Here is a 22,608-nt window from a genome sequence, read left to right on the forward strand (position 1 = left end):
CCTGAGAGGGTGGGGAGGCACTGGAACAGGTTTTTCGGAGGAGTTGTGGACTCTCCATCCTTGGAAGTGTCCAAGGCCAGGTTGGAGCAACCTGGGCTAGTGGAAGGTGTCCCTGCCCGTGGCAGGGGGTGGCACTGGGTGATCTTTAAGGTCCCTTCCAACCCAAACCAGTCTGGGATTCTGTGATTCTATAAAAAAAGGCATCTTTGATTGAAACTCCTCAGGCACTGCCTGATTTTGGGGGCTGTGCCAGCCCCGAGTCCCTTGTTCTGGACAGGTTGGGGGGCTCAGCCTCTCCCCACGTGCTGCTCCCCAGCTTTCAGAGCCCCAGGCAGGGAGCTCAGGCTCGTGGGGGGATGTGCAAAGGGGCAACACAGCCCTGGGTCCTTTCCTGCTTTTCTCTTCAGTTCAATGCATTTGAACAGTTACTGAAGGGCTGAGGGAGTGCCCAGGCATTTCCCGGTGCCCTGGGATGAGTTAGCAGGGGCAGCAGAGCTGTCCAGTCCCCTCCACAGCCCCCTGCCTGCCAAGATCTCCCAAAAACTAAAAAACCCAACCAAACCCTGTGCCCTTTGTGCTGCCCCTCGTCCCTGAGTTCTCCCGGCTGGACCCGGCGCGGGAGCACCTCCAGCACAGGCACCTCTTCCCCCGGCGCTCCAGCAGGGATATCGGGCTGGGTTTTTCCCCCCTCTTTGTTAAGGGCCCCGGCAGGAGGAGGAGGAGCCCGGGCTGCCCTCCCGAGCGCACAGCCCGCTGAGCCGCCGCTCAAGATGCTGCCAAGAGCTCCCGGGGCCGCCCGTGCTGCTCATCCCCCCTGCTCCAGCTGGTGCTGCTCCGCTCGTGTCCCGGCCCATCTGTCCGCCCGAGCTGCTCCCGAGCTCCCCCGAGCCGGGATTAGCCCCTGTCCCGCGGGATGCAGCCCCAGCTCGGCCGGTTTGTGACCGGCAGCCCCGGAGCTGCACCTGAGCAAACAGGAGAGCCCGGCTTTGCCCCCCGACACCCCCCCGGGGGACCCTGCCCGCTGCAAAAGCCACCTGACCCCTTTGTGTCCTCACCCAAATCCTTGATTTTTATCTCGTTTGGGTTCAGGGGGCTGGATCCCCTCTGCCCCCAGCGAGCTCATGCCCTGGCTGGGGTTCGTTATCTGCCAGGTCCCAAATAAGGCTGGAGCTTAATTATGGTGTGTGTGGCTGGGGGAGGAGGGACCCCTGCCTCCTTTTCCTCCCGTTCCCAATCAGGCCGTGGCAGCTCCTGGTGGGAGCAGCGTTCTGGGCAGGGAATTTGGGGACGGAGCAGGGAAGGGCGTGGGGCACATTCGCACACGGAAGCTGCTCCATTTGTTCCAGCAGCCCCGGAGTGAGTCGGTCACATGGAATCACTTGATGGCAACGACAATCACGCCCCAAACGGCGTCCCGAGCCCACGGCCCCGCAGCAAACACTGTCCCTTTGTTCCCTGCCCCGGCCCTCGGCCGGGGGTGCTGAGCAGGCAGAGCTGCCACGGGGGGTCTGCGGGCGGTGCCAGCTCTGCACTAATTAACGGGTTGACTTTTCCAGGTCTCCCCAGTTTGCTTCCTTGAGGGTCTGTGGAAGGCAGGGAGCAGTGGAGCTGTTCCTGCACCACCAGCAGCAAATTAAAGTCAGGGAGTCTTTGCTCCGCCGCTTCCAGCCCCGATTGCTGGGCCTGGATCTGCCCCGGGAAGCTCTGACTGGCTGCAGCTTTGCCTCCTTTATTCCTATTCCCTCTCGCTTTTAAAACAAATAGGAAAGAGGATGGGAAAGTTCAGTTTGGTTATTTTTTGTAGAAACACAAATGGTTTGGGTCGGGAGGGACCTTAAAGCCCAGCCCATCCCATTCCATCCCATCCCATCCCATTCCATCCCATTCCATCCCATCCCATCCCAACCCATCCCTTCCACTAGACCAGGGCACTCCTGGCCTTGAGATGGGATTCATCCCATCCAGGGATGGGGCAGCCACAGTTTCTCTGGGCAACCTGTGCCAGGGCCTCCCCAGCCTCACAGGGGGGAATTCCTTCCTAAAATCCAACCTAAACCCACTCTCCGTCAGTTTAAGTCCATGTAATAAGGAGGAGGAGGTCAGTGTGGGCCACTGTCCCTCCTGGGGGGCTGGAGGCTCCTCTGGGCAGCTCCTGCCACCTCCCTGGTTTTATCAGCACTTCCCACTTGCTGCTGGATGTGCTGTATCTGAACAAGTTTCCTCCTGCCTGTCCCTTGTGCCTCCACCTCAACAGGGGGTGTTCCCGAGGGCTGGGATCCGGGCAGGACGAGGGAAGGAAGAGCTGTGATGCCTTTCCATGGGCTACAGCCCCCAGCACCCCCCCTTCAGCTTCACTCCCTGCAGCCAAGCAGAGCTGGTATCCTGTGAAAATCGAGCTGATCTGAATTGTTGGGTTATTTGTCGGTTCATTATCTGTGATGTAAAACCACAGCTCTGTGCTGGCTCCGGCTCTGCCTCTTCCCACCCCGCTCTCCCCATCTGTTCTCATCCCTTTTATTCACCACGTTCTCTCTTCCCACTCCCCTGTGCTCATCCCTCCACCTCCCCAGAGCCCCCCTCCCGGGTGGCTGTTCCTGGAATGCTCGGGGTGTCTCGGGGCGGCTCTGGAGGTGGGATATGCTGAGCTGCTCCTGGGAGGCTCCTGCTGAGGGAGGTGCTGCTGCTCTGCTGCTTTAAATCCACCCTGTGCTTTAACTTGGTAAAAAAATCGGGAATGTGACAGCCAGGAGGAGCTCCAGGTCCCGTCCCCACCAAATGGAGATGGAAGAGAGAAACGGAGGAGTTTCTCCGAGTGCTGACGCTGAATTTATGTGCAACCAGAGACTGGATGAACTCATCCTCTTGGATGCTGCTTTCCCTGGTCCTGGCTGCCTTGTCACCTAAAAGCCACGATCAAATTGTGCCTGAGAGGTTGCTGCTCTTGAGGTCACCCCTGGGGCTGGGCTGGGGTCTCAGGGGCCTCTCCAAAGCCACAACCCCGAGCACCCGACCCTCAGCTCCTCCCAGGCGTGCCCAGGCACTCTGCATCTCACACTCAGACCTGCCCTCCGTCCCTAATTAGAGCAGGGCCACAGGGACCTGTTCTTTCCCCTCGTCCTGGGGTATTTTGACAGTCACTCGAGAGCCTTCTGCTGCACTGAAAGGGGATCTGCCCTCCCTGCTAATGGATGTGTCATTAATACCTCCTGCAGCAGGGCAGGCATGGGCACAGTGGGAAAACCACGAGCATTAGCCCTTTCCTCTGGAGCCCCTGGGATCTGGGAATGATCCATTATCGTGGAGACGGAGTCAAGGAGCTACAGAGAGACTGTGAGGAGTCCTGAGCCTCTGGGAGAGGAGACACTGCCTGGTCCTGGTCTGGCTCCAGCTCTGGCAGTGGAGCAGCATCCTCTGCAGGGGGGGACTCCAGCTGGATTTTGGGTGTGGGGAGGCCAGGGGTGGCTTTTGGGGGGAGATGGGCTTTGACAGGAGGTGACAAGGCCAGCAGAGCACTATCCATTACCAGGATAAATCAGTGTAATTCCATCTCCTGTGCTCGCTGACCACAGGAGCACTTTTAAGTGGGGCAGCTCCTTGTGCTGCCGCCTTCCCTGGGGAAGGATTCTGCTCCTGAGGGTGGGTGATGCTGCAGCTCCTCCTGTGCCAAGTATCTCTTTTATTCAGGACTGTGGCAAAGGCTGGGAAGGGCAGGCTTTTGATGTTCCCTGGGCTTTGACTTGCGAGCCCTCCCCAAGGTTGGGAACAGTCTGTCCATCCCAGCACAGCGTGTTTCAGTGAGCTACAAATGGGTTTGTTGTAATGGATCTGTCCTCCTGTAAAACTGCCTGTGCTCAGGAGATTGATTTAAGAGGCAAACTCTGAATTCAGCCTCTCCTGAGCTTTTCTGGGTTCTGATCTCTTGGTGGCTCCAGGACCTGCAGCAGCAGCTGCTGCAGAAATCCTGCAAACCACCCCAAAGCCACCCCAAGCAGTGAAGTGTCCAAGGCCCAAATGAGGACCAAAAGCAGCCTCAGAGGGTTCAAAGCCTTGTGGTGGAGCTCAGCCCTCCCCAGGCTCCTCACACCCCAAAAACAGACCCCAAAGCCCACTGCAGTTACTGGAGGACCCAGTGGGGTCAGAACACGAGGCAGAGGAGTGCTGTGGGCACTGCTGGTTTTGATATCTGTCCCCAGCCAAAGGACCTTAAATCGATAATAATCAATTAATTGTAGCAGCCCTGGCTGGATAAGGATCAATGTTTGATCAGTGGCTCCTGCTCTTTCCTCCCCAGGTGGATGAACAGGGGGGAAGAGCTCAGAGCAGGGTGAGAGGAAGAGCCCAGGTTATCCAACATGCTGGAAAAGACAGAGAAATCCCTGTGGAGGGAGAGAATCACTGGGAGAGTTTGGAGCTGCTGAGGGGCCGAGGCTGCAACGCTCCCACCCTCCCATCCCTGATTTTGTGTTGGATGGGCCCGGGTTGGAGCCAAGTGCTGGGAGAAGAGCTGCTGCTCCAGGGCTGCGCTTCCCTGAGCGGATTTTATGGATGCTGGTGGATGAGTGTGTGGCTGTGCCACGGGGGAGGCAGCCCTGGTACCCAGGAGCAGCTCCTGCTCAAAGCAGGGAGAGGTTTGGCTTCAGCTGGGGGTAAAAGAAGCCCTTCTGGTCCCGGTGGGAGGGGCAGGCGGGCTCTGGGGTGATCCCAGCAGGAAAGCTGCATCCAGGCACGGGCTCCCAGCGCTCCCTGTTTTCCCTGTGCCTTTTAAGTGCCTTTCCCTAATAATTGGCTGGTGCATGCAGGGACATCATGGGTCACAGCCCCTCATTGTCACGGGGGCTCAGTGGGAGTTTTCTTTTGGTTCAGCCCCATCCAGGCAAACCCTCCCTTTTGTGAGGAGACAAAGCCGGGATCTGCCTTCGCTCCAGGGACATGGGATGGGGTGTGGGAGGCACGGGATGGGCTGGGATCCCTGGGGGGGTAAAATCTAATTCTGATAAAAAGGGTGATGTTATGAGGGGGCCTTTCCTGCTCTTCTGTTATGTTGGGAAGTCTGAATTTTCGATCTGAGCTTTGCAGTCAGCGGGTTTGCCTTCTTTTTTTTATTATCATTATTATTCTTTTTTCCACCCCCCATGACCAAACCAGTTCCCATCTCTGGCTGCCACCACCTTGGTGCCTTGGGGTGCCTGATCCTCTGCTCTGCTGCAACAAAACCTTGGAAAGTCCCCAGGGTTTTGGGGCTGAAGCTCTTGGGGTGTCCCCACAGCCGGACCAGGCTCGTGCCACCCCCAGGAGGGTCCTCGGGGCGGCTGCAGCAGCTCAGCCCTGAGGAGGTGCCTTGGGGCACGAGAGAAGACAAAGCAGACCCACAGGAACAGCCAGGAAACCTCTCTGTGCATCCCCAGGCCCCGGGGCAGAGGGGATGGGGGAAGTTTGGCTCGGGAGGTGAATTCCCCACGAGCTGCAGCTCCGAGCTCTCTCCCTCCAGACTCGTGTTTCAATCGATAGCTCAGTCCACAGCAGCTGGGAAATGCTCAGAGTCTTTGAGAACAAGGCCAGCAGTGACTCCAGGTGAGCACAGGGGTGGCTGGGAGGGGATGTCTGCCCAAAACCCTCGTTAATGCTGATTATGGTGGGTAAAGTTCCAAACATTGGGCCCTTCTCACAGACTCTCCCCTGCACGTTCACTGGGGTGCAAAGCACCCTCCAAGCATCACTGGGCACAGCCTGCACCCCCTTTCCCTGGGAAATGCTGGTTATTCCTCAGGGATTGCACAGGAGGGGATGTCAGACAGGCTGGGAGTCGAGGTCGCCTCCTCCCCAAAATAAAACTCCAAAATAAAGCTCCCCACTGCAGGTCTCCCCTTTCCTCTCCACGCCTGGAGCAGGCAGAGCTGAGCTGTGGGGAGCTCTGCCCAAACCCTGGGCCATCCCCAGCTCTGCCCAAAGCCTGGGCCATCCCCAGCTCTGCCCAAACCCTGGGCCATCCCCAGCTCTGCCCAAACCCTGGGCCATCCCCAGCTCTGCCAGCCTCGCCAACCCACCCCCTCTCTGCTATTAGAGCTCCGTGGCGTCAGCAGCAGAGATTCTTTGATGTGGCACAGGTATAAATAGCTCCCTACCTGCACCAGAGCCTGCTCCATCCCCTCCCCGCTGCTGCCTTGGCAGGAACTGGTGCTGGGAGGGAGGAAAAACAAGTGGAGGGCTTTGGGAAACCTCGTGGCTGAGGCAGCCCCGGGGAGGTGTTGGGATCCCTGATCCCCCAGCCTGCTGCTGGTGTGACCTCACCCAGAGCCTTCCTGGTGTCTTGGGGGTCCCTGCACGGCACTGGGCATCTTCCCCAGCCCCACAGAGCTCCTCAGCCCTCACCTTGGCCCCACTGGTTCTCATACTGGTGGTGCTGGGGAGGTACAGAATCCCTCCCTCCCAGGATGAGGGGAAGGGATCCCCTGCAGTGGTGTCATTTATTCTGCTCCTGGGAAGGCACCACCCCAGTGTCCAACTCTCTCTCCTGCCTTTGTTAAAGTGGTTTTAGGATTCAGACTTCAAACGGTGTCAAGCTGCTCTTGCCCTTATGGAAACAAGCAGGAATCAGCACTGAACACTTATCCCTCTTCCTTCCTGTTTTATGGCTCTCTGGTGCAGGACTGACAGCTCCACAGACTGTACAATAAATAATACATGTAATAATTTAGCATCCAGGCTGCTTGGGGGGGGGCTGGGTTTGGCTCTGGGTGGGAATTCCTCATGTGCTCCTCGGAATTTTGGGACACCTCCCCTGGGTCATGCTGAACACCCCCGGACCCCATATGGTGGCAATGGGGCCAGGAGTGTTTGTCATGGAATAAAAAGCATTTTGGGTTCAAGGGAAGGGGTTTTGTGTAGCTTGAGAGCAGGCTCTGTTTCCTTGTCTGCCCAGAGCTGTTCCTGCTCTCCAGCTCCACAAGAACCCGAAGGCACCGAGAGTGGGAAAAGGCAGAAAGTGTCTAGAAAGAGCCTGATCCATCCTGTCACAGCACATTTGAATCATGTTTCGTCTCCTCCATCCCTGTTTTTTGGCTCTTAAAGGGCTCTCCAAGGAAGCCTCTCCCCTCTTCCCGTGTTATCTGTGTTTTAACATCTCCAAAAGTCCCTGCTGGGTGTTCCTGCCTGTGCTGTTTGTTTGTGCTGCAAGTTCCCCTGGTGGGAGAGGGCTGTGTGAGTGCAGCAGGGGGGTCCCACCGCCACCAACCCACCCCAAAACCTTCCTGGGAATGTGCAGCTCCTCGTGCCTGGAAAGCAGTGCTGGTGCTGATTTAGGAAGGAGAGGGATGTGCTGAGCAAACCCCCATGAGACAGAGCAAAGCTCATCCCTGTTCCGAGCAGGGAGAGCTCCAGGATGGCCACCAGAGCCAGGAGCCATCCCAGAGCCATCCCAGAGCCATCCCAGAGCCATCCCAGAGCCAGGAGCCACCCCAGAGCCATCCCAGAGCCATCCCAGAGCCATCCCAGAGCCATCCCAGAGCCAGGAGCCACCCCAGAGCCATCCCAGAGCCATCCCAGAGCCATCCCAGAGTCATCCCAGAGCCAGGAGCCACCCCAGAGCCACCCCAGAGCCATCCCAGAGCCATCCCAGAGCCAGGAGCCATCCCAGAACCATCCCAGAGCCAGGAGCCACCCCAGAACCATCCCAGAGCCAGGAGCCACCCCAGAGCCATCCCAGAGCCAGGAGCCACCCCAGAGCCATCCCAGAGCCAGGAGCCATCCCAGAGGCCACGGATCCCTCCCTGCCTCCCCCAGCTCTGCTGGGCTGAGCAGGGAGCCCCGTGCTGCTGCCTGGGAGCTGTCGGGAGATCCCTGCAGGTGAGATGTTTTCCAGGTGGCTGCGTGGGTTTGTGTCATCCCAGCACCTTCAAACCTTCCCGGATTGGGGGGGTTGGCACAGCCAGTGCCAGGGACAAAGTGCTGTGGGAGACCTTGGAGCTCTCAGGGGTTGCTGAGAAACGCGGGGAGGTCTCTGCTTCTCGTCAGAATCCACGAGTTTTCACGGATAATTTGGATTTTGGATGGATACAAAGCATTCAGCGTGGCTGAACAGCCGGGCTGGGCTTCACTGTGAGCTCAGCTCCACGTGGATTCCCAGCTCCAGGGAGCCTCCCTGTGCAGGTGGAGCTGGTGGGAGTGTGGGAAATGCCTCCCTAATGACACCCTTGGGTTCTGCCTTTGTGGGTGACAGAAGTGGTTGCTCTGTTTGGTGGGAGTCGATCAGGGGATGGAGGAGAGCGTTGGCATCCCTTTGCCTCCATCTACCTGTGCCCCAGGAGCAGCTGGGCTGGACATGACCCTTTTGCTTTATTTCCTTTACTTTTGGGTAATTCTGATCCACCCCTGGGAAGCACAGCTATTCCTACAAAGTTTGGGACCCGCTGCTTCCCTGGGTGAGCAAAGCAAGCGGCTTCTGGGGCTGTTTTAGCTGTTGGGTGTGCTCAGGACCAACTATCTGGCCTCGAGAGGCTCGTTTTTGGATGCAAACTTGCTTCTCAATCTCATGCAAGAGCCTGTGCTTGAGCTTTGTGCCCTCAGAGCTCCTGGTGGGCCCGTTTTGGGGTGGCCTGGGAGGAGCTGAGCTGTGCTGAGGGTCTGGGGAAAGCCAGAGGCTGCAGAGGCTGCTGCCTCCCATCCTCAAAGCAACCAGTGTTTCCTTGGAGAGATGACAGTGTCCCGTGAATAGTCCCCAGTGCAGCCAGAGGAATGATGCTGGGACTGCTGGGAGTGGAGCAGGGCTGGAGCAGCCACTGGGGCAGCGTGGGTGGGATGAGGAGGGAGCTCGGGAAGTTTGAAGGCATGGGAAGGGGGAGCCCCACGAATCACCTCCAGCCTCCCCTCCCACCGGCTGCTTCCCCATCCCAACATCCATCCTGTGTGAGCAGGGAGAGAGCACAGGGATGCCCTGACTGCCGGGTGCCCCCCACGGGGTGGGCAATTCATCCATGACTTTGCAGCTTCCCCACAGCCCTGAGCCCCCCTGACCCAAACCTCGGCCTCACAAATCCCCTCCCTGTGCCCGGAGCATCCCCTTCTCCCTCCTCTCCCCTGGGATCTGCCCCCCCCCCCTCCCAGGAGGGTGAATTTGGACACCACGGTGTCCCTGCTCCCTCCTCCCTGGGGAGGGAACTCTCAGGTGCTCAGGGCTCAGATGGAGACGCTGAAATAGTTTTGTGGCAGCAAAAGCCCCGCGGACCCCAAAACCCCTCCCCGACCCCGCGAGCGGGCTCTCCGAGCGCCGACAGGGAAAAGCAGGAGAGCGGTAAATAACAACAAAAATATTCCCAGGCTCATCCCACAGGAGACATTCCTGCTGACGGAATGTCCGCCTCGGCCGCTCGGCCCCTGCCACAAGTGCCCGAGCCGCGGCCCCCCCTTCTCCCACCTCCGCCCCCGGCTCCGCTCCGCCGCTGGCATCGCCCGCCCGGGGATGCCCGAAGGGTCCCCGCCCGAGGCCCGCGGGCTCCGGCAGGTTCCCCTTGGCCGAAGCAAACCCAACCACGAGTTGTCTCCGGTGGGGAAGGGGTGCCCCGGCACGCGGAGCCCCTCCCGCACCCCTCCGGGCCCGGCGCGGGGCTGGGGGAAGGCTCTTACCTTGTGCGGGGCGGCCGTGCGGGCAGGAGCCGGGGGGCTGCGGGGCCTCGGCGCTGCCGGGGGGCTCGGCTGCGAGGCAGCGCTCGGCTGGTGGCTGCCCGAGCGGGGATGTGTGTGCCCAGAGCCACTGCAGCATCTCTGCATTAGGATGTGCTCCTCCCTCCCCTCCCTCCTTTGCGTGCGCGCTCCCTCGCTCGCTGCCAACCACCGCGCCGCTCCCCGGAGAGCGCAGGGTTTTTTTTTTTTTTCCCTCCTCCTCCTCCTGCCTTTACCTCACTTGCCACAGTCCAAGGACCAGTCAGGGAGGCAGAGCGACTTGCAGCATCATGCATAATTCATCCCCCTGCCTGCTGCGCCCACCAGCCCCCGGCAGAGCCCCCTCGTCTGCTCCGCTCGCCGCCGGCTCGGCCCGTCCCTGGGGCCGGAGCAGGTGTAGGGCCTGGGGGGGGTTGGAGGGGTCCGAGCCCCTCTCTATGGGATGAGAGGAGGGAAGGCATCAGCCCCAGGTGGGGGGTGACAGGCAGGGACGCCCATCTCTGTGAGGTACTTCTGTCCGTACGCACCCCCCGTGCCCAAATATATACATATATTTTACAATAGATCCATATATATTACACAATATATCCAGATACGTGTTTTATATATATCTGTATATATATGCACCCAGCCGGGCCGGTGTTCCCGCTGAGGAAATTGCTGTACAGCCAAATTTTGGGATGCTCCGATGCTGAGCTCGGGAGGACGCGGTTTCCTCGGAGGGGGCGGCGCGGGGTTGGCACCGCGGTCGCCTTTGGGGTTTTTGGGTGAGCCGGAGCCACCTCTGGCTGTGCCTGTGGTCCGAGGGGCTCAGGGCTGGCACCCAGAGCCTTTCCCGGGAATATCTGCAGCCACGAGATCCTGGCTGGGGGAAGGTGTGTCCCGGTGGAGCGATGCCACGGGATGAGACAGGGACACTCCAGGACTTCCTCCGCGATTCCCTGCGGGCACCGGAGTTCGGAAGGAAGAGATGCCGCCGATGCCACCCCCGCCGAGGTGTGGAGGGTGCCCCGGTGCGGGGTTTTGCCGGTGGGCAGGTCGCTGCCGGGCTGTGGGAAGCGGAAGGATTTGGGAGCGTGTCAGGGACCACCGTGCCCTCCCACCCCTCCCAGCTCCAGCCCAGACCTGTTAATGATGTGAGGAGATCAATGGGCGCTGGGGCTGTCCACAGGTTAATGGGCTGCAATTACCGAAGAGTAATTAAGGCATTAGCGTCTCTATTGACCGGCAAAGCTCCTGCTGTCCCGGAGGCGCCTGCGATGGAGTGGGGCGCGGTGCTGGTCCCAGCTCCCTTCCCCTTGCCCGGTTTGTCCCGGTTTCTGCTCCCCGCTGCCGTTTTGGGGTAAGACTGGAAGGAACCGGCCCCAGCCCTTCGCACAGCCCTCACCTGGGAGAGCTGGTGTCCTGTGGGGCAGAAAGGAAGAGCAGGGTTGGAGCCTGATCCCCAGCAAAGGGATGAGAGGAGCGAAATCCAAGGGAGTTCTGTCCCGGTGGAGGGAGGGGGACCTGCCCTCTGCCCCCTCTCCTTTGTGTCCCTGCTCTCAGCAGCTCTCTGAGGGTCTCTCTGCAGGTGACAATGACATCAGGGACCTTTGGGGTGTTTGTCCTGGTGCAAACATAGACCAGGACAGCACTTTGGGGGGAAGGCAGCTCTGTAAGGGCTCCCTCGGATATTCCCGGTGCCAGAAGGGAAGGCAACAGGCTGGAGCTGCCTCTCCGAGGAGAAGGAGGGTAACTGGAGACACTCTGCCGGTATTGATCCAGCCCTGCTGCCCCCGGGCAGAGATCGGGCAGACACGGGTGTCATTATCGTGCTGATGTGTCCGCGTCTGTCCCGCATCGATCCCGGGGACGGGCACGGCCCGTCGTCGCTCGTTCCTGGCTGATAAAAGCCCCGTGTCCCGTGGGAACGGTGGGAGCAGCCGCCTGGACAGCCCCGAGAGACGCCCACACCTTGGGCTTGGAGGCTCCTGTGGGCAGTGGGAAGCGGTGGATTTGAGGGTTTGGAGCAGTCCCTGCCTTCCAGGAGCTTGGAATTTCTGCACCAAGCGCAATTCCTCTGCCACCCCTCCCTGGGGCAGGGACTGAGTGTGGCCGCTGCCTCCACTGCCCCAGTCTGCACCGGGGGGTCTACACTGGGCAAAAAGTCCCTTTTTTTCGGTCACTGCTGTTGCAGTCGGGGTGGGGAGGGGGTGGGGGGAGCCCCCCCCTGCAGCAGGAAGCACTAATGCCTTCATCCTCTTAGCGAGCAATTCCACCTCCGTCACCCCCAGAGCTCCCCCTTCCCGCAGCCCCTTCCCGGCAGGGCTCGGCCCCGGGGAACCTCTGCCGGGAGCGGGAAGGGCCGGGAGGGCAGGATGGGCCCCGGGGGGGGCAGCAGTGCCAGGAACGGGGGGCTGGGTGAACCCCGGGAGCTCCCGCGTCTGCTGGGCCTTGGGGGCTCCTTCTTCCCGCATATCCCGCATATCCCGCGCTCCCCGAGGGTGTGGGGGCGCAGCTGGCACCGGGAGGGTGCCGAGCTTTGCCAGCTTTGCCAGCACAGCGTCCCAGACGTGCTGAGCTTCCCCAGGGCGTGCAGGGACGGGGCAGCCTCGTGCCCCGGGTTCCCCCCCTGGAAGGGACCCCACCGCCCGCTCTGGGGTCGCGTTGACCTTGGCGATGGTCAGGGAGGGCTCTGTGAGGAGTTCTGGGGGCAGAAAATCTGCTGGGAGATGGTTCGGGGGGCCTGAACACCCTCCTTTCCTGGGGAAGGGCTGGGGAGGGAGGAGGGGACGCTGGGGACCGGCACAACCCCGCAGGCTCCGGAGCTGTGGGTGGCCGAGGGAGGTGACCCGCAGGCTCGGCGCTGAGTTTTGAACAATGTTTTATTATATGTTTAGTGTTCTCTATACAAAAAAATCCCGTCTTTTTTCTTTTTTTACAGTGATTCAAAAAGAAAAAAAAAAAAAAAAAGATATCTGAGTATTTGGGCCTTCTTTCATCTCTCATGCAGTCGGTTTATAAGTCCTTATATTAAACATTTTTTCCTGTAGTCCATAAATCTCCTCGCTGTAAACGGGGGATTTTACAGCTTCAGCTCGACATTTCTCGTTGGGACAGGTGGGTTAACTCAAAGGTGGTGGGTTTTTTGTCCTTTTCCCCTTTTTTTTCCTCTTTTTTTTTTTTTTTTTGCTTTAAAAAAAAAAAAAGGCAAATAAATACATAGAATACTTTAGACCAACCAGGAGGTTTCACAGAGAGGATGGATGGATTGTGATATATATTTACAAATTAAAGAGAAACAAAATAGTCCCAATACTTTCTGTCTGGGTGTGAGCAGGAGGAACAGACGTGGAAAACTCGGTGCTGTGAAGGAAGGACTCTGGTCTGCGGGGGGTTGACACGGCGTTCTGGGGGGTTTGACATGGGATTTTTTGTGGCTTTGACGTGGGTTCAGACTGTGTCGGACAACCAAAGCCCGATGCCCGAGGCGAGGACATGGAGACAGGCGCTGCTGGGCAAGGGGAGCTACCGATGCAGTGGGTGATTTTTTTGTCAGGACCAGAAAAGCATCGTTATTCTCGTTAATAAAACAGGTTTTTAGTGCAAGAAATAGATTTTTTTTTCCCTCTTTTTTTTTTTTTTTTTTTTTTTTTTTTTTTTTTTTTTTTTTTTTTTTCTTTAAAACAAGTTTCTTTTTTATTGCTTAAACTGAAATCGGGCTTGCTGCTTAAGTTACACACGCTAAGCCTGGCACGAGGGTGAGGCGTTGCAGGGCGAACTCGCAGCTCTGCTGGGACCTGCGCGACGAGGAGAGGCGGTGGGATGTGCCAGGAGAGGCGGTGGCACGGCCCGAGAGAGGGGCCGCGTGTGCCAGGGTGGTGACGGGTGGCACTGCCCAGCCCTGCCCTCCACCCTCCCGCTCCCCCCCGGCGGGGTGGGCGGCAGGAGCGGCAGCTCCTCGTCGCTCTCTCGGGTCAGGAGTGACTGTGACGCGTGGGACCGGGGGCTGTCACCCGCTGAGAAGGCAATGCTGGCACAGGGGACGCTGTGGGGGCGTCGTGACCTGGTGTCCCCTTGGGTTTCCAGGATTTCAGGGCTCGGACCAAAACTCCCGATTTTTCCCGCTGCTTTTTCCACCTCTGGCTGCGCCAGCACTCCAGGGAGGACGGGAGCAGCCTCGGGATCAGGGACCCACGGCAGTGTCCCCCCATATCCTGCGCTCCTGGGGCTCCTGTGCTGTCACACACAGGCAGGGTGCCAGGGAGGGCAGGCTGTGCCCGCCGGGAGAAATTAGGGTTATTTTTTTAAGGGAGGCATTTAAGCTGCATCCTTCCCTCCTGTTTTCCCTGCGGGATCAGCAGCAGGAGCCACACAGGTGCTCAGGCCCGGGATCCTCCTGCCACGGGCAGCTTAAAGGACGTGGCCCTCTCACCAACCCCCAGCAGCAGAAGTGTTCCCGTTAGAGCGACGTGTCTGTAGAGCAAACCAGCTTGAGAGCTGAAAGAACAATTGCATTAATCCCGTGGCAATCAATCCACTGTGCTGAACACAAAGAAAAACCTCCTCCTTAGGGAAAAAAAAAAAAAGGAAACAAAAATCCATCCCGACGTCGCTCGTGGTCCGGAGGAACCAACCCTTGGATCTCTCTCTCAGCGAAGGTACCTTTGGTTTCAGAAGTGCAGGAGCTGGGAGGACACGCGTGGCTTTGGCCACTGAACACGGGCTGGTCCACAGCTCTGCCTCCTCCTGCGGGATCCGTGCTGTGCCAGCCGGGATCCATGCTGTGCCAGCCGGGATCCATGCTGTGCCAGCCGGGATCCACGCTGTGCCAGCCGGGATCCACGTTGTGCCAGCCGGGATCCACGTTGTGCCAGCCGGGATCCATGCTGTGCCAGCCGGGATCCATGCTGTGCCAGCCGGGATCCGTGCTGTGCCAGCCGGGATCCATGCTGTGCCAGCCGGGATCCACGTTGTGCCAGCCGGGATCCGTGCTGTGCCAGCCGGGATCCACGCTGTGCCAGCCGGGATCCACGTTGTGCCAGCCGGGATCCATGCTGTGCCAGCCGGGAATGCCGCCCGGCCGCCCTGCTCCTGCTGCCCTGGGGGTCGGAGAGTGCCAGTTCAGTGGACTCCCCGGGAAGGTCCAAGCTGTGTAAGGCATGTGGAGCAGCGCTCCCACCCGAGCCGGGGGGGTTAAATGCAGGGGGTTGATATGTAGAGAAGACAGCGGGGGGCTGGGGGGGGTCCCACGGGGAAGGGGCTCGCTCAGGCTGATTGATGGAGGGGGGAAAGGCCACTGTCAGAAATGAGGAGGGGGGTTAGTGGGACACACTGTCCGTCTGGCTCGTCCCAGAGCCTGGGGAGGTGTGGGCTGGGCTCCTGGGTTCCCACCACGTGCCCTCCTGGGGTGTCCCTGAGCCCTCCGAGCTGCGGCTCTGGGGGATGCTCCACCCGAACCCGGGGGGTCCTTCCATCCTCACCCTCTGCCTTTGATTCCCTTCCAAAAACAAGTGATTTCCGGCCTCCTCATCCTCGTCCTGCTTCCACTCCCTCTTTGCTACATAAGATTTATGGAGTTGCCTTTAAAAGAAAGCAGGTGTGGGCTGGGGGCAGGTGCCCCCCAGATCCCTCCAAAGCAAAGGCTGAACCCCGATGGTTGGTTTGCCTGCAGTGCTGTTCCCCCGGGGCTCGGGGGGTGGGAGGCACCTCACTGTCCTTCCACCAGTCCCACGAGCTCTTCTGCAGCCTCTTGTCCTCCGAGGGTGCTCTGGGTGAGCTCTCGTGGGCTCTGCAGGGGGGAGGTGTTGGGGGAGTGCTGGGGACCTGCTCTCCCTGCAGAGGTGCTGCTCTCTGGAGAAGGAGCTTGTGGCTCTGGCTGTTTTGGGAGAGGCCCTGGGCGAGGTGCTGCTGTGAGGATGGATGGCTCAGGAGTACAGTGTGTTATCACCCAAAGATCCACCACTTTCCTCCTCTCCCACATTTGTGCTGCTCTGCCCAGGCCCCTCTCACCCCCCTTCCCTCCCCCAAACTCTTGGCTTTATTTCTACCCCTCCCCTCTTATCCAGAACCTTCCTGCCAAAATTAAATAGAAGAATTTTCAGCTCCCTCCCAAAAGAACAGAAAGGGCCCTGGGGGGGGGGAGGTCTGGGCAGCCCAGCCCACCCTGCAGCCCCTCGGGGCTGGCTCTGGGCGCCGGGGGCAGCCCCAAAACTGGGGTTCACCTCGAGCATCTCCCCTTCCAGCCCCTCTGGAATCTCCGCCCCAGCTCCAACCCCGTGAGTCCCTTGGCTTGTTTGCTAAGGAGAAATGGCCTGGGCAGCCTCCTGGGCCGCCTGTTTGCTTGGATTCCTTTCTATTTTTTTTTTTTTTCTGTGTGTGTTTGTTTGGTTTTTCTTTTTTTTTTCTTTTTGTTTCCCCTTTTTTTTTTTTTTGCATTTCGTTTTTTCGTCGGTCGGTTCCATTCCCACATTCCCATCGGGGGGGGGGGGGGCTGCTGTGGGACCCCCCCCAGGCCCTCCGGACCCCCTCAGGCTGTCGGTGTTGCCGGGCACTGGGCTATGCCAAGGAGTAGATGGCGTTGACAGGGGAGGTGGCCTCGGAGCTCTCGTTGCCTTCGGTCTCCTCCTTGTCCTTTTTCACGGTGTACTGGCCGATGAAGGAGCCGTCCTCGTTGAACTGCCCCTCTCCCCCCTCTCCATAGTCCACCAGGCTGTCGTCGCTCTCCTGCTGCTTTATCGTCCCGTCCAGCGACGTCTGGCTGTTGGGAAGAGGTTTGTTGTCTTCATCGCTGGGTGGCAGAGGACAGACAGACAGACAGACACAGTGAGGGGTGAGAAACGGGGCCTGGGAGCCTCCACCCCCAGGGCTCGGGCGCTCGACCCCGAATCCAGCCAAGGGGGTGCTGGGGCTGTCGTGGGGGGGCTGATGTGCAGGGGAAGGGGGGCCCACGCCCAACCTTCACTTTTTCTGTCATAAAAATCAGGTTTTTAACCTCTGTCACCTGCAATTCTCGGGTGTGCTTTGGAAACGCCCTTCCCTCATCGCTGCTCTGTCACTGCTTTTATTCCTTCTTTCTTTCTAACCCGGTTTAAGTGGTTTCTTGCCGGATCTCCTCGCCAAAAACACACTATTTTGGGAACCACATGCAATGGGAGGGCACTCCAAGCACTGCAAGGGGGCACGTGGAGGATGCCAAGTTCTGTGCAGCTTCCAAAACTCGTGGGAATTCACCTTTCTGAGCTTATTTCTGAGCCCCCAATTCTTTATGCTTTCCTCTCTTTTTTTTTTTTTTCTTTATTTTTTCCCCACTAGAAAGATTTAAGCCAGCTCACTGGAAAATAAAGAGTTTGACCCACAGGGGAAAAAAAACCACCACCACTTTAAAGAAAGCCTTTTAACAAAAAAACTAAACGGGGAAAAGCAGTTTTCCCTCTGGAGGGGAAGGGCTGGGATCTCATAAATAGAGATGATATTTTGTGGAGGATGAGAGTGGATTCTCCCTCTCTCTCTCTCTCTCTCTTTATATATAAATATATATATAACAATTAATTTTCATATCAGCTCGTCCTTAGTTCATGGTTGATCTTATGTCCAGCTTGCAAATTCTGTTGTATTCTGGAAGATATCACATTGAGACCTTAAATATTTGTGCTCCCACCTCCACTCCTGTCATTTTATTGCTGTTGTTTTGGCTCGGGGCTTGTCAGACTCGCTCCCTCTGCTCTGCTCCTTTATTTTCCTTAAAACAGGGAAAAATACTGGGCTTTTTTTTTTCTTTTTTGCACTTTGCTTGGGCCCAGGAGCAAAGTGGGAAGGCATTAATTCTCCCTCATCCTGTCTAATTAAAGGCATCAGCTCCGCAGTGGGAGAGGAATTTGGTGTCCCAGGGCACCACAGGCAGCTTTCCCCCCGTGTTTCCTCGGATCAGCACTTTGGGAACGAAGCAGCAACAAAAACCCAGGGTTTGAGACCTTGTGTTAACTTGGCATCACAGTAAAAAATAACTTGTTAGCTCTGAAAGCAGCTTTTTTTTTTGGGGGTGGGGGTAAGGGGGTGGTGGGAGAGGAAGAGTTCAGTCTGCAAGCAGGACTGAAGGTTAGAAAGCCCCAGAAACGCCAAGTAGAGAGTGGCAAAACCCAGATCCCTTCATTGGCAACGTCCTTTCCCAAGGTTTGGGGGGCAGGTAAAGCTGGATCCAGAGCCAGATTTTTCCCTAAATGGGAAAAATGCACTTCCTGGGTGTTCCCCCTGGTTTTTACCTCTCTCCAGGCCCGTTTATCCCGTTAGTGCATCGGGAGGGTGCAGCAGAGACTCACCAGCCCCTCGATGTAACACGACCCCAACAAATGGATTCCCGGGTGTGCATTAGAGAACCAGAGCACCCAGATGGAAAAACCAGCTGGGAGACGTTGTCCTGAGTGCCATAAATCCTCGGGAAGAGGGGGAGGCTTGAGCCAGAGGGAGGGTTTGCAGGGCTGAGACCAAGAGCGTCTCAGGATCCAGCGGTTCGGGCTCGTGTCCCTCGTCCCCATCCCTGAGGGTGAGGACACCAAGGTGCTGAGGGCACCAAGGTGCTGAGGGCACCAAGGGCATCGTTCCCAGGTCCAACCCTGCTGCACCAGGAGGGCTCAGCAGCTCGATCTGGGGGGGCCTGGCTGGTTCCTGGGGGGACCCCCCAGCCCATGGAGCAATTTGCTGGATGTGGGGGTACCCCCAGTGCCAGCAGGAGTTAGAGGGGTCTCGTTTAATGTGTTAGGTGAGGCAGGAACACGGGAACAGGGGGAGGGGGAGGGGTTGTTTTGGCTGTAATGAAATCAGTGGGCAGAAGGAAGGAAAATAAATTAAAAAAAAGAAAAAAAAAAAGCTAAATGTGCCGGACTTCTGGCAGCACGTGGTCCTACCTTTCAAGAGACCTTCATGGTCCATGTGGATAGACCAGGTGAAAAGGAGAAGAAAGAATGGGAATAAAACAGAGAGAAGCAGAAAAGAGCCTGATCAGAGAGAGAGATATGATGAGCTCTGCATTTACAGGGGGCAGTGCTAAAAACCAAAAGAGGAAGGCCCGGGTTGCTCGGGTGCCTCGTTATACCAAACAGGGCTCGCTGCTGGGACCTGCAGGAGCCTCGCTGGGATGTGGTTGGAGTTCACCAGGGAGCAGCTGTCGGGGGCACTGGTGGCTCTGGGGACCAACATGCAGCAGGCCAAGGGCCAAGGGAAAGGGGGGCTCTTGGTTTCCCCTCCAACCTTCTGCTGGATCTCCACGCCAGGGCCTGGGTCGTGTCACCGACTGCCAGACCTGCCCTGCCCGGGCTGCTCCTGCAGAGCCCTCCCAGGGCCCTGAGGAGGGTCTGTGTCCTCCTGCCTCGCTGAGGGGGCCCATTCTGGCAAGCTGGCACTGCCTGCAGCGTGGACCCTCTGCCACGGGGCTGCCCTGACCCTCAGCTGGAATCCAGCAGCTCAAACCACTCCACTTTCCCTTCCCAGCATCCCGGCTTTCCCGCCGACTCCCCCACGTGCAGCGTTGGAACATTTGGTATAATGAGGCACAGCCACTGGCACAGAACATTGTCCAAGGATAATGGTCTCCCTGCTTTGGAAAATAAGCTTTCTCAGCTTTAGCCTGTGCTCGGGAAAACCATTATTCCATGAGTGGAAGGGGAAGATGTGACAGCATCTCTGAATTCAATTAATTACGGGCTGCAGAGACCTGCGAGTCGCATGCACGGGGGGCACTGGGGACGTGAGGTGTGATGGGAGCACATCAGACATGCCAGGTGGAGGTGGGGAGGGGGAGCCACCGAAGGACTCACGTCAGCTCAATCCCTGTCCTTGCTCGAAACACTAATTGCTCCCCTCCTCGAGCCCAACATCACCATCATTTCCAATCTTAATCAGCCACCAGCGTTTCGGAGCCATCCTTCAGCTTCACCTTCCTTTCTGCCTCCTTGAGGGGAAGCCTCCTACTGCTTCTCTCCCAGGAAACCTGTTGTTCCCGAGGAGGGGGCGAAGTTTATGGGTTGTTGGGGGATTTTTGGTTGTTCTTGTTTGATTAGGGTTTTTTCCCCCCCTCTGTTTAGTCCACAGGACAACGTGATTGAAAACATGGGAGCATCCTGGGGCTTGGTTGTTGTCCTCCGGCTGACCTGTGCCTTTAGCCTGCAAACTTTTGGGAACGGGGCTGTCAACAAGAGATGGAGCCTCAGCTAAAGCAGGAGGGTGAAGGATTTACCCCATTCCTTCCCCTTGCCTGGAAGTCACTGTGCCTTGGATGGTGCTGGGGCAGCGAGTGCGGCACTGCTGCCAGCCATGCCAACAGCTTGGATTGCCTTCTGTGCCAGGCAAGTGGCCCCTGGCAATGGGTTTGCCTCGGGAGCGATGGATGGGGGTGAGGAGGCCTCGGCTGGGACCCCCTGGTGGCCCCTGGAGAAGAAGCAGAGCTGTGAAATGGGGGGGTACTGCCAGAAGCTCGGCCGGGCAGCCTGGGCTGAGCTCCAGGGGATGAGCTGAGCCTGGGGGGTGTGAGGGGAGGAACCTCGGGGGGATGAGGGGTTTGAGGCTTCCTACGTGGGATTCACACCATCCCACACCTCTGGGAGCCAAGAGGCTCCCTGTCAGACTGAAATCACAGGGGGATTGTTCTGGACACGAGCTGTGCGTTGGGGTTACGGCTCTGATCTGCACCAGGAGCACGGGTAAAATCCCACCTGGGAAGGGATATCTTTGATCAGGGGCAAAACCTGCACCAGGACCAGGCTGAGCTATGTCTCCTCTGCTGTTCTCAGCCAGGAATCTGAATGGAACGTGCCCAGAAACCTCTGTGTGGATTTACTGCCACCCCTCCAAGTGCTGACCAGCTCTCCCGGCATGGTGAGGAAGGTTTTGTCCCCGAGTGTTGTTCAGGGCAATAAAGAACATCAGCCTTTCCCTACAACATGCTGCTTATTCTGGGCCCTGCTGGGTGTATTTGTATTCTGTGTTGTGCCCTCAGAGGACTGAGGAGCTTTGGGCTTTAATGACATCCTTTGGAGAGGAGGAATCGCTGCTGAAATGGGGTTTCTGTGCCCCCGGCAGCACAGACACGATCTCGGGGAGGCTGCAGTTGTTCTGCCTCCATTTATTGGGGTGTGCAGCCAGGCTTGTTTGGCTTCCCCTAAAGTCTCTGGCAGAACACGTGTGTTTTCTTCCACCCCTCACCGAATCCCAGCTAAATTCCTCCCACCTTTGCTCCCTGGCTTTGTAACGCTGGGAGCATCGGGAATGGCGTGGGGTGGAGTTAACCCCGTTCTAAGGCAGGAGAAAAATTCCTGCTGGCCTGATTGGGCTTTGGATCCAGCTCAGATGGGGGAAAAAGGGCATTTTAGTTCTGTAAAGCAAAGCCAAGCCCAGTGGAGGTGCTGGAAAACATCCCTTCACCTGTCAGGGGGGGCAACGCGATGAGACCTGACAGCGGGACCTGCTCCCGCTCCCGGGGGCAGCCACGGAGAGCAGCAGAGCTGGGAATGCTTGGGAACCTGCCTGGCCCTTTCTGACACATCCTGGGAGTTTTCCTGGGGTGGAAAAGGGCTCTCTGCTGCTCTTTAAAGGGTGACATTTGCGTGCAAGCAGCGGAGTGGAGCCGGGGGAAGCCGGAGAGGTTTCGGCTGAACCCCTGCTGGGCTGGGCTGGAGCCCTCCAAGGGGGTTTGGGTGGGGTGACCTCACAGAAAATTCCTTGTTTGGCACGCAGGCAGACCCCCAAATCAGAGTGCTTGTGTGCTCACAGGGCTGATCCAAACAGAACTTTGGGCATTTCTCCCCTGGATACTCCCCGTGGGCAGGAGAGAGGCTGAGCTACAGGGAGATGCTCCAGAAATACCCTCAGGCTGACACAAAGTTTGGGTTTTTGGGGGGATTTTCTGTGTTTGGAGTGTCATCAAGGTTGGTCTGCTCCTGCTGAGAGCTGTCCCATGTAGCTGATGCCAGATCCCAGCTCTGCCCAGACCGCTCATCCCAGGCTGAGACGGGGGAAGGAGGAGCCCTGAGCAGGACCCTGGTCCCTCAGGAAGGGTTTCCTTTGGCAGAGGACTCTCAGAGGGAAGGAGGCAGGAGGAGGAAGGTGGGAGGAATCATTTCAGAGGCTGTGTGGCCCCGGGGGGCTGTGGTTTTGGGAGGAGAGCGTGGTGAGGGCTGTGATGGCTGGGACAGGGGCTGATGGGGGGCTGGGGGGGTCCACATGCCACAGGAACGTACCTGTAGTCAAAGGATCCATCCTCCACGTTCTTGTCTTCGGGATTTAGGTGCTCATCTTTATTGTCCCGGACTGGAAACAAGCAGAGCCCCACCAGGCACGTTAAAAGCAGGGCAGGAAATCAAAGATTTACGAGGCAGCACCAGCAGCTGGGGGGTTTGGGGGGGTCTGTGACACCCCTGGGAGGGTTGAAGGGTATCTGCTCATGGACAGGTAAAAAACCTGCCCCTGGGAGAGCCTCCAGAGGGTTTGCAGAAGGACTTACAGAGGGTTCTCAAAGGGTTTGCAAAGGGTGCTGGGTGTGGCACCATGAGCGCTCCAGACAGGAGTGACAGGGGGCATAAATTGGAGGATTCCCTTCAGTCTTCCTTTTGCTTTGCAAATATTTGACAAGATTTTTGCCCGAGAAGCTCTTTTTCCAGCTGAGGACGGCGAGATGTGCAGAGGGGGGGCTTTTTTAGAGCCCAGCTCTGAACCCGCCCTGAGCCCTCGCCCAGCCTGGAACGACCCAAAACTCTCCCCACCAACAACAGAGGAAGGAAATCCCGGTAATCCCAGAGAGACACAGCCTGCCCATGCCCACCCTGGGAGCCTCACCTGGGTACTTGCCCCCTCTGCTCCTCTTGATGAAGCAGACGATGAGCAGGATGAGCACGAGCAGGGCGATGGCACACATGAGCCCGATGAACCAGCCCTGCGTGGCGATGTCCACCTGGTTCTTGGTGTAGGCTGGGCAGGGGGGGGCGA

General features: G+C 58.1%; 2 protein-coding genes across 31 annotated transcripts in view; both read right to left on the reverse strand.

The window, feature by feature from the left end:
* The window catches only part of CNTN2 (contactin 2), a 29,695-nt gene extending 19,933 nt beyond the window's left edge, over positions 1-9,762 (reverse strand). Inside the window, exon 1 of the mRNA XM_027747017.2 lies at positions 9,619-9,762. The gene's annotated coding sequence lies outside the window, so the exon portion shown is untranslated. The remainder of the gene's footprint in view (positions 1-9,618) is intronic.
* A 6,297-nt stretch (positions 9,763-16,059) lies between these two features.
* Positions 16,060-22,608, reverse strand: part of NFASC (neurofascin) — an 81,726-nt gene continuing 75,177 nt past the window's right edge. For 15 of the 30 annotated variants that reach the window (XM_027746925.2, XM_027746937.2, XM_027746935.2 and 12 more), the window contains 4 exons: positions 22,459-22,590; positions 21,864-21,933; positions 18,537-18,548; positions 16,060-16,423 (listed from right to left, as the gene is read on the reverse strand). In XM_027746925.2, coding sequence (XP_027602726.1) covers positions 16,192-16,423; positions 18,537-18,548; positions 21,864-21,933; positions 22,459-22,590 — 446 coding nt within the window. In that variant the 3' untranslated portion in view covers positions 16,060-16,191. The remainder of the gene's footprint in view (positions 16,424-18,536; positions 18,549-21,863; positions 21,934-22,458; positions 22,591-22,608) is intronic. The other 15 variants (XR_003545624.2, XM_027746938.2, XM_027746936.2 and 12 more) reach the window with 4 other exon arrangements.

This window comes from Pipra filicauda, unplaced genomic scaffold (assembly GCF_003945595.2).
Source record: "Pipra filicauda isolate LSUMZ 115617 unplaced genomic scaffold, ASM394559v2 scaffold264_size1072897_pilon, whole genome shotgun sequence".
Lineage (NCBI taxonomy): Eukaryota > Metazoa > Chordata > Aves > Passeriformes > Pipridae > Pipra > Pipra filicauda.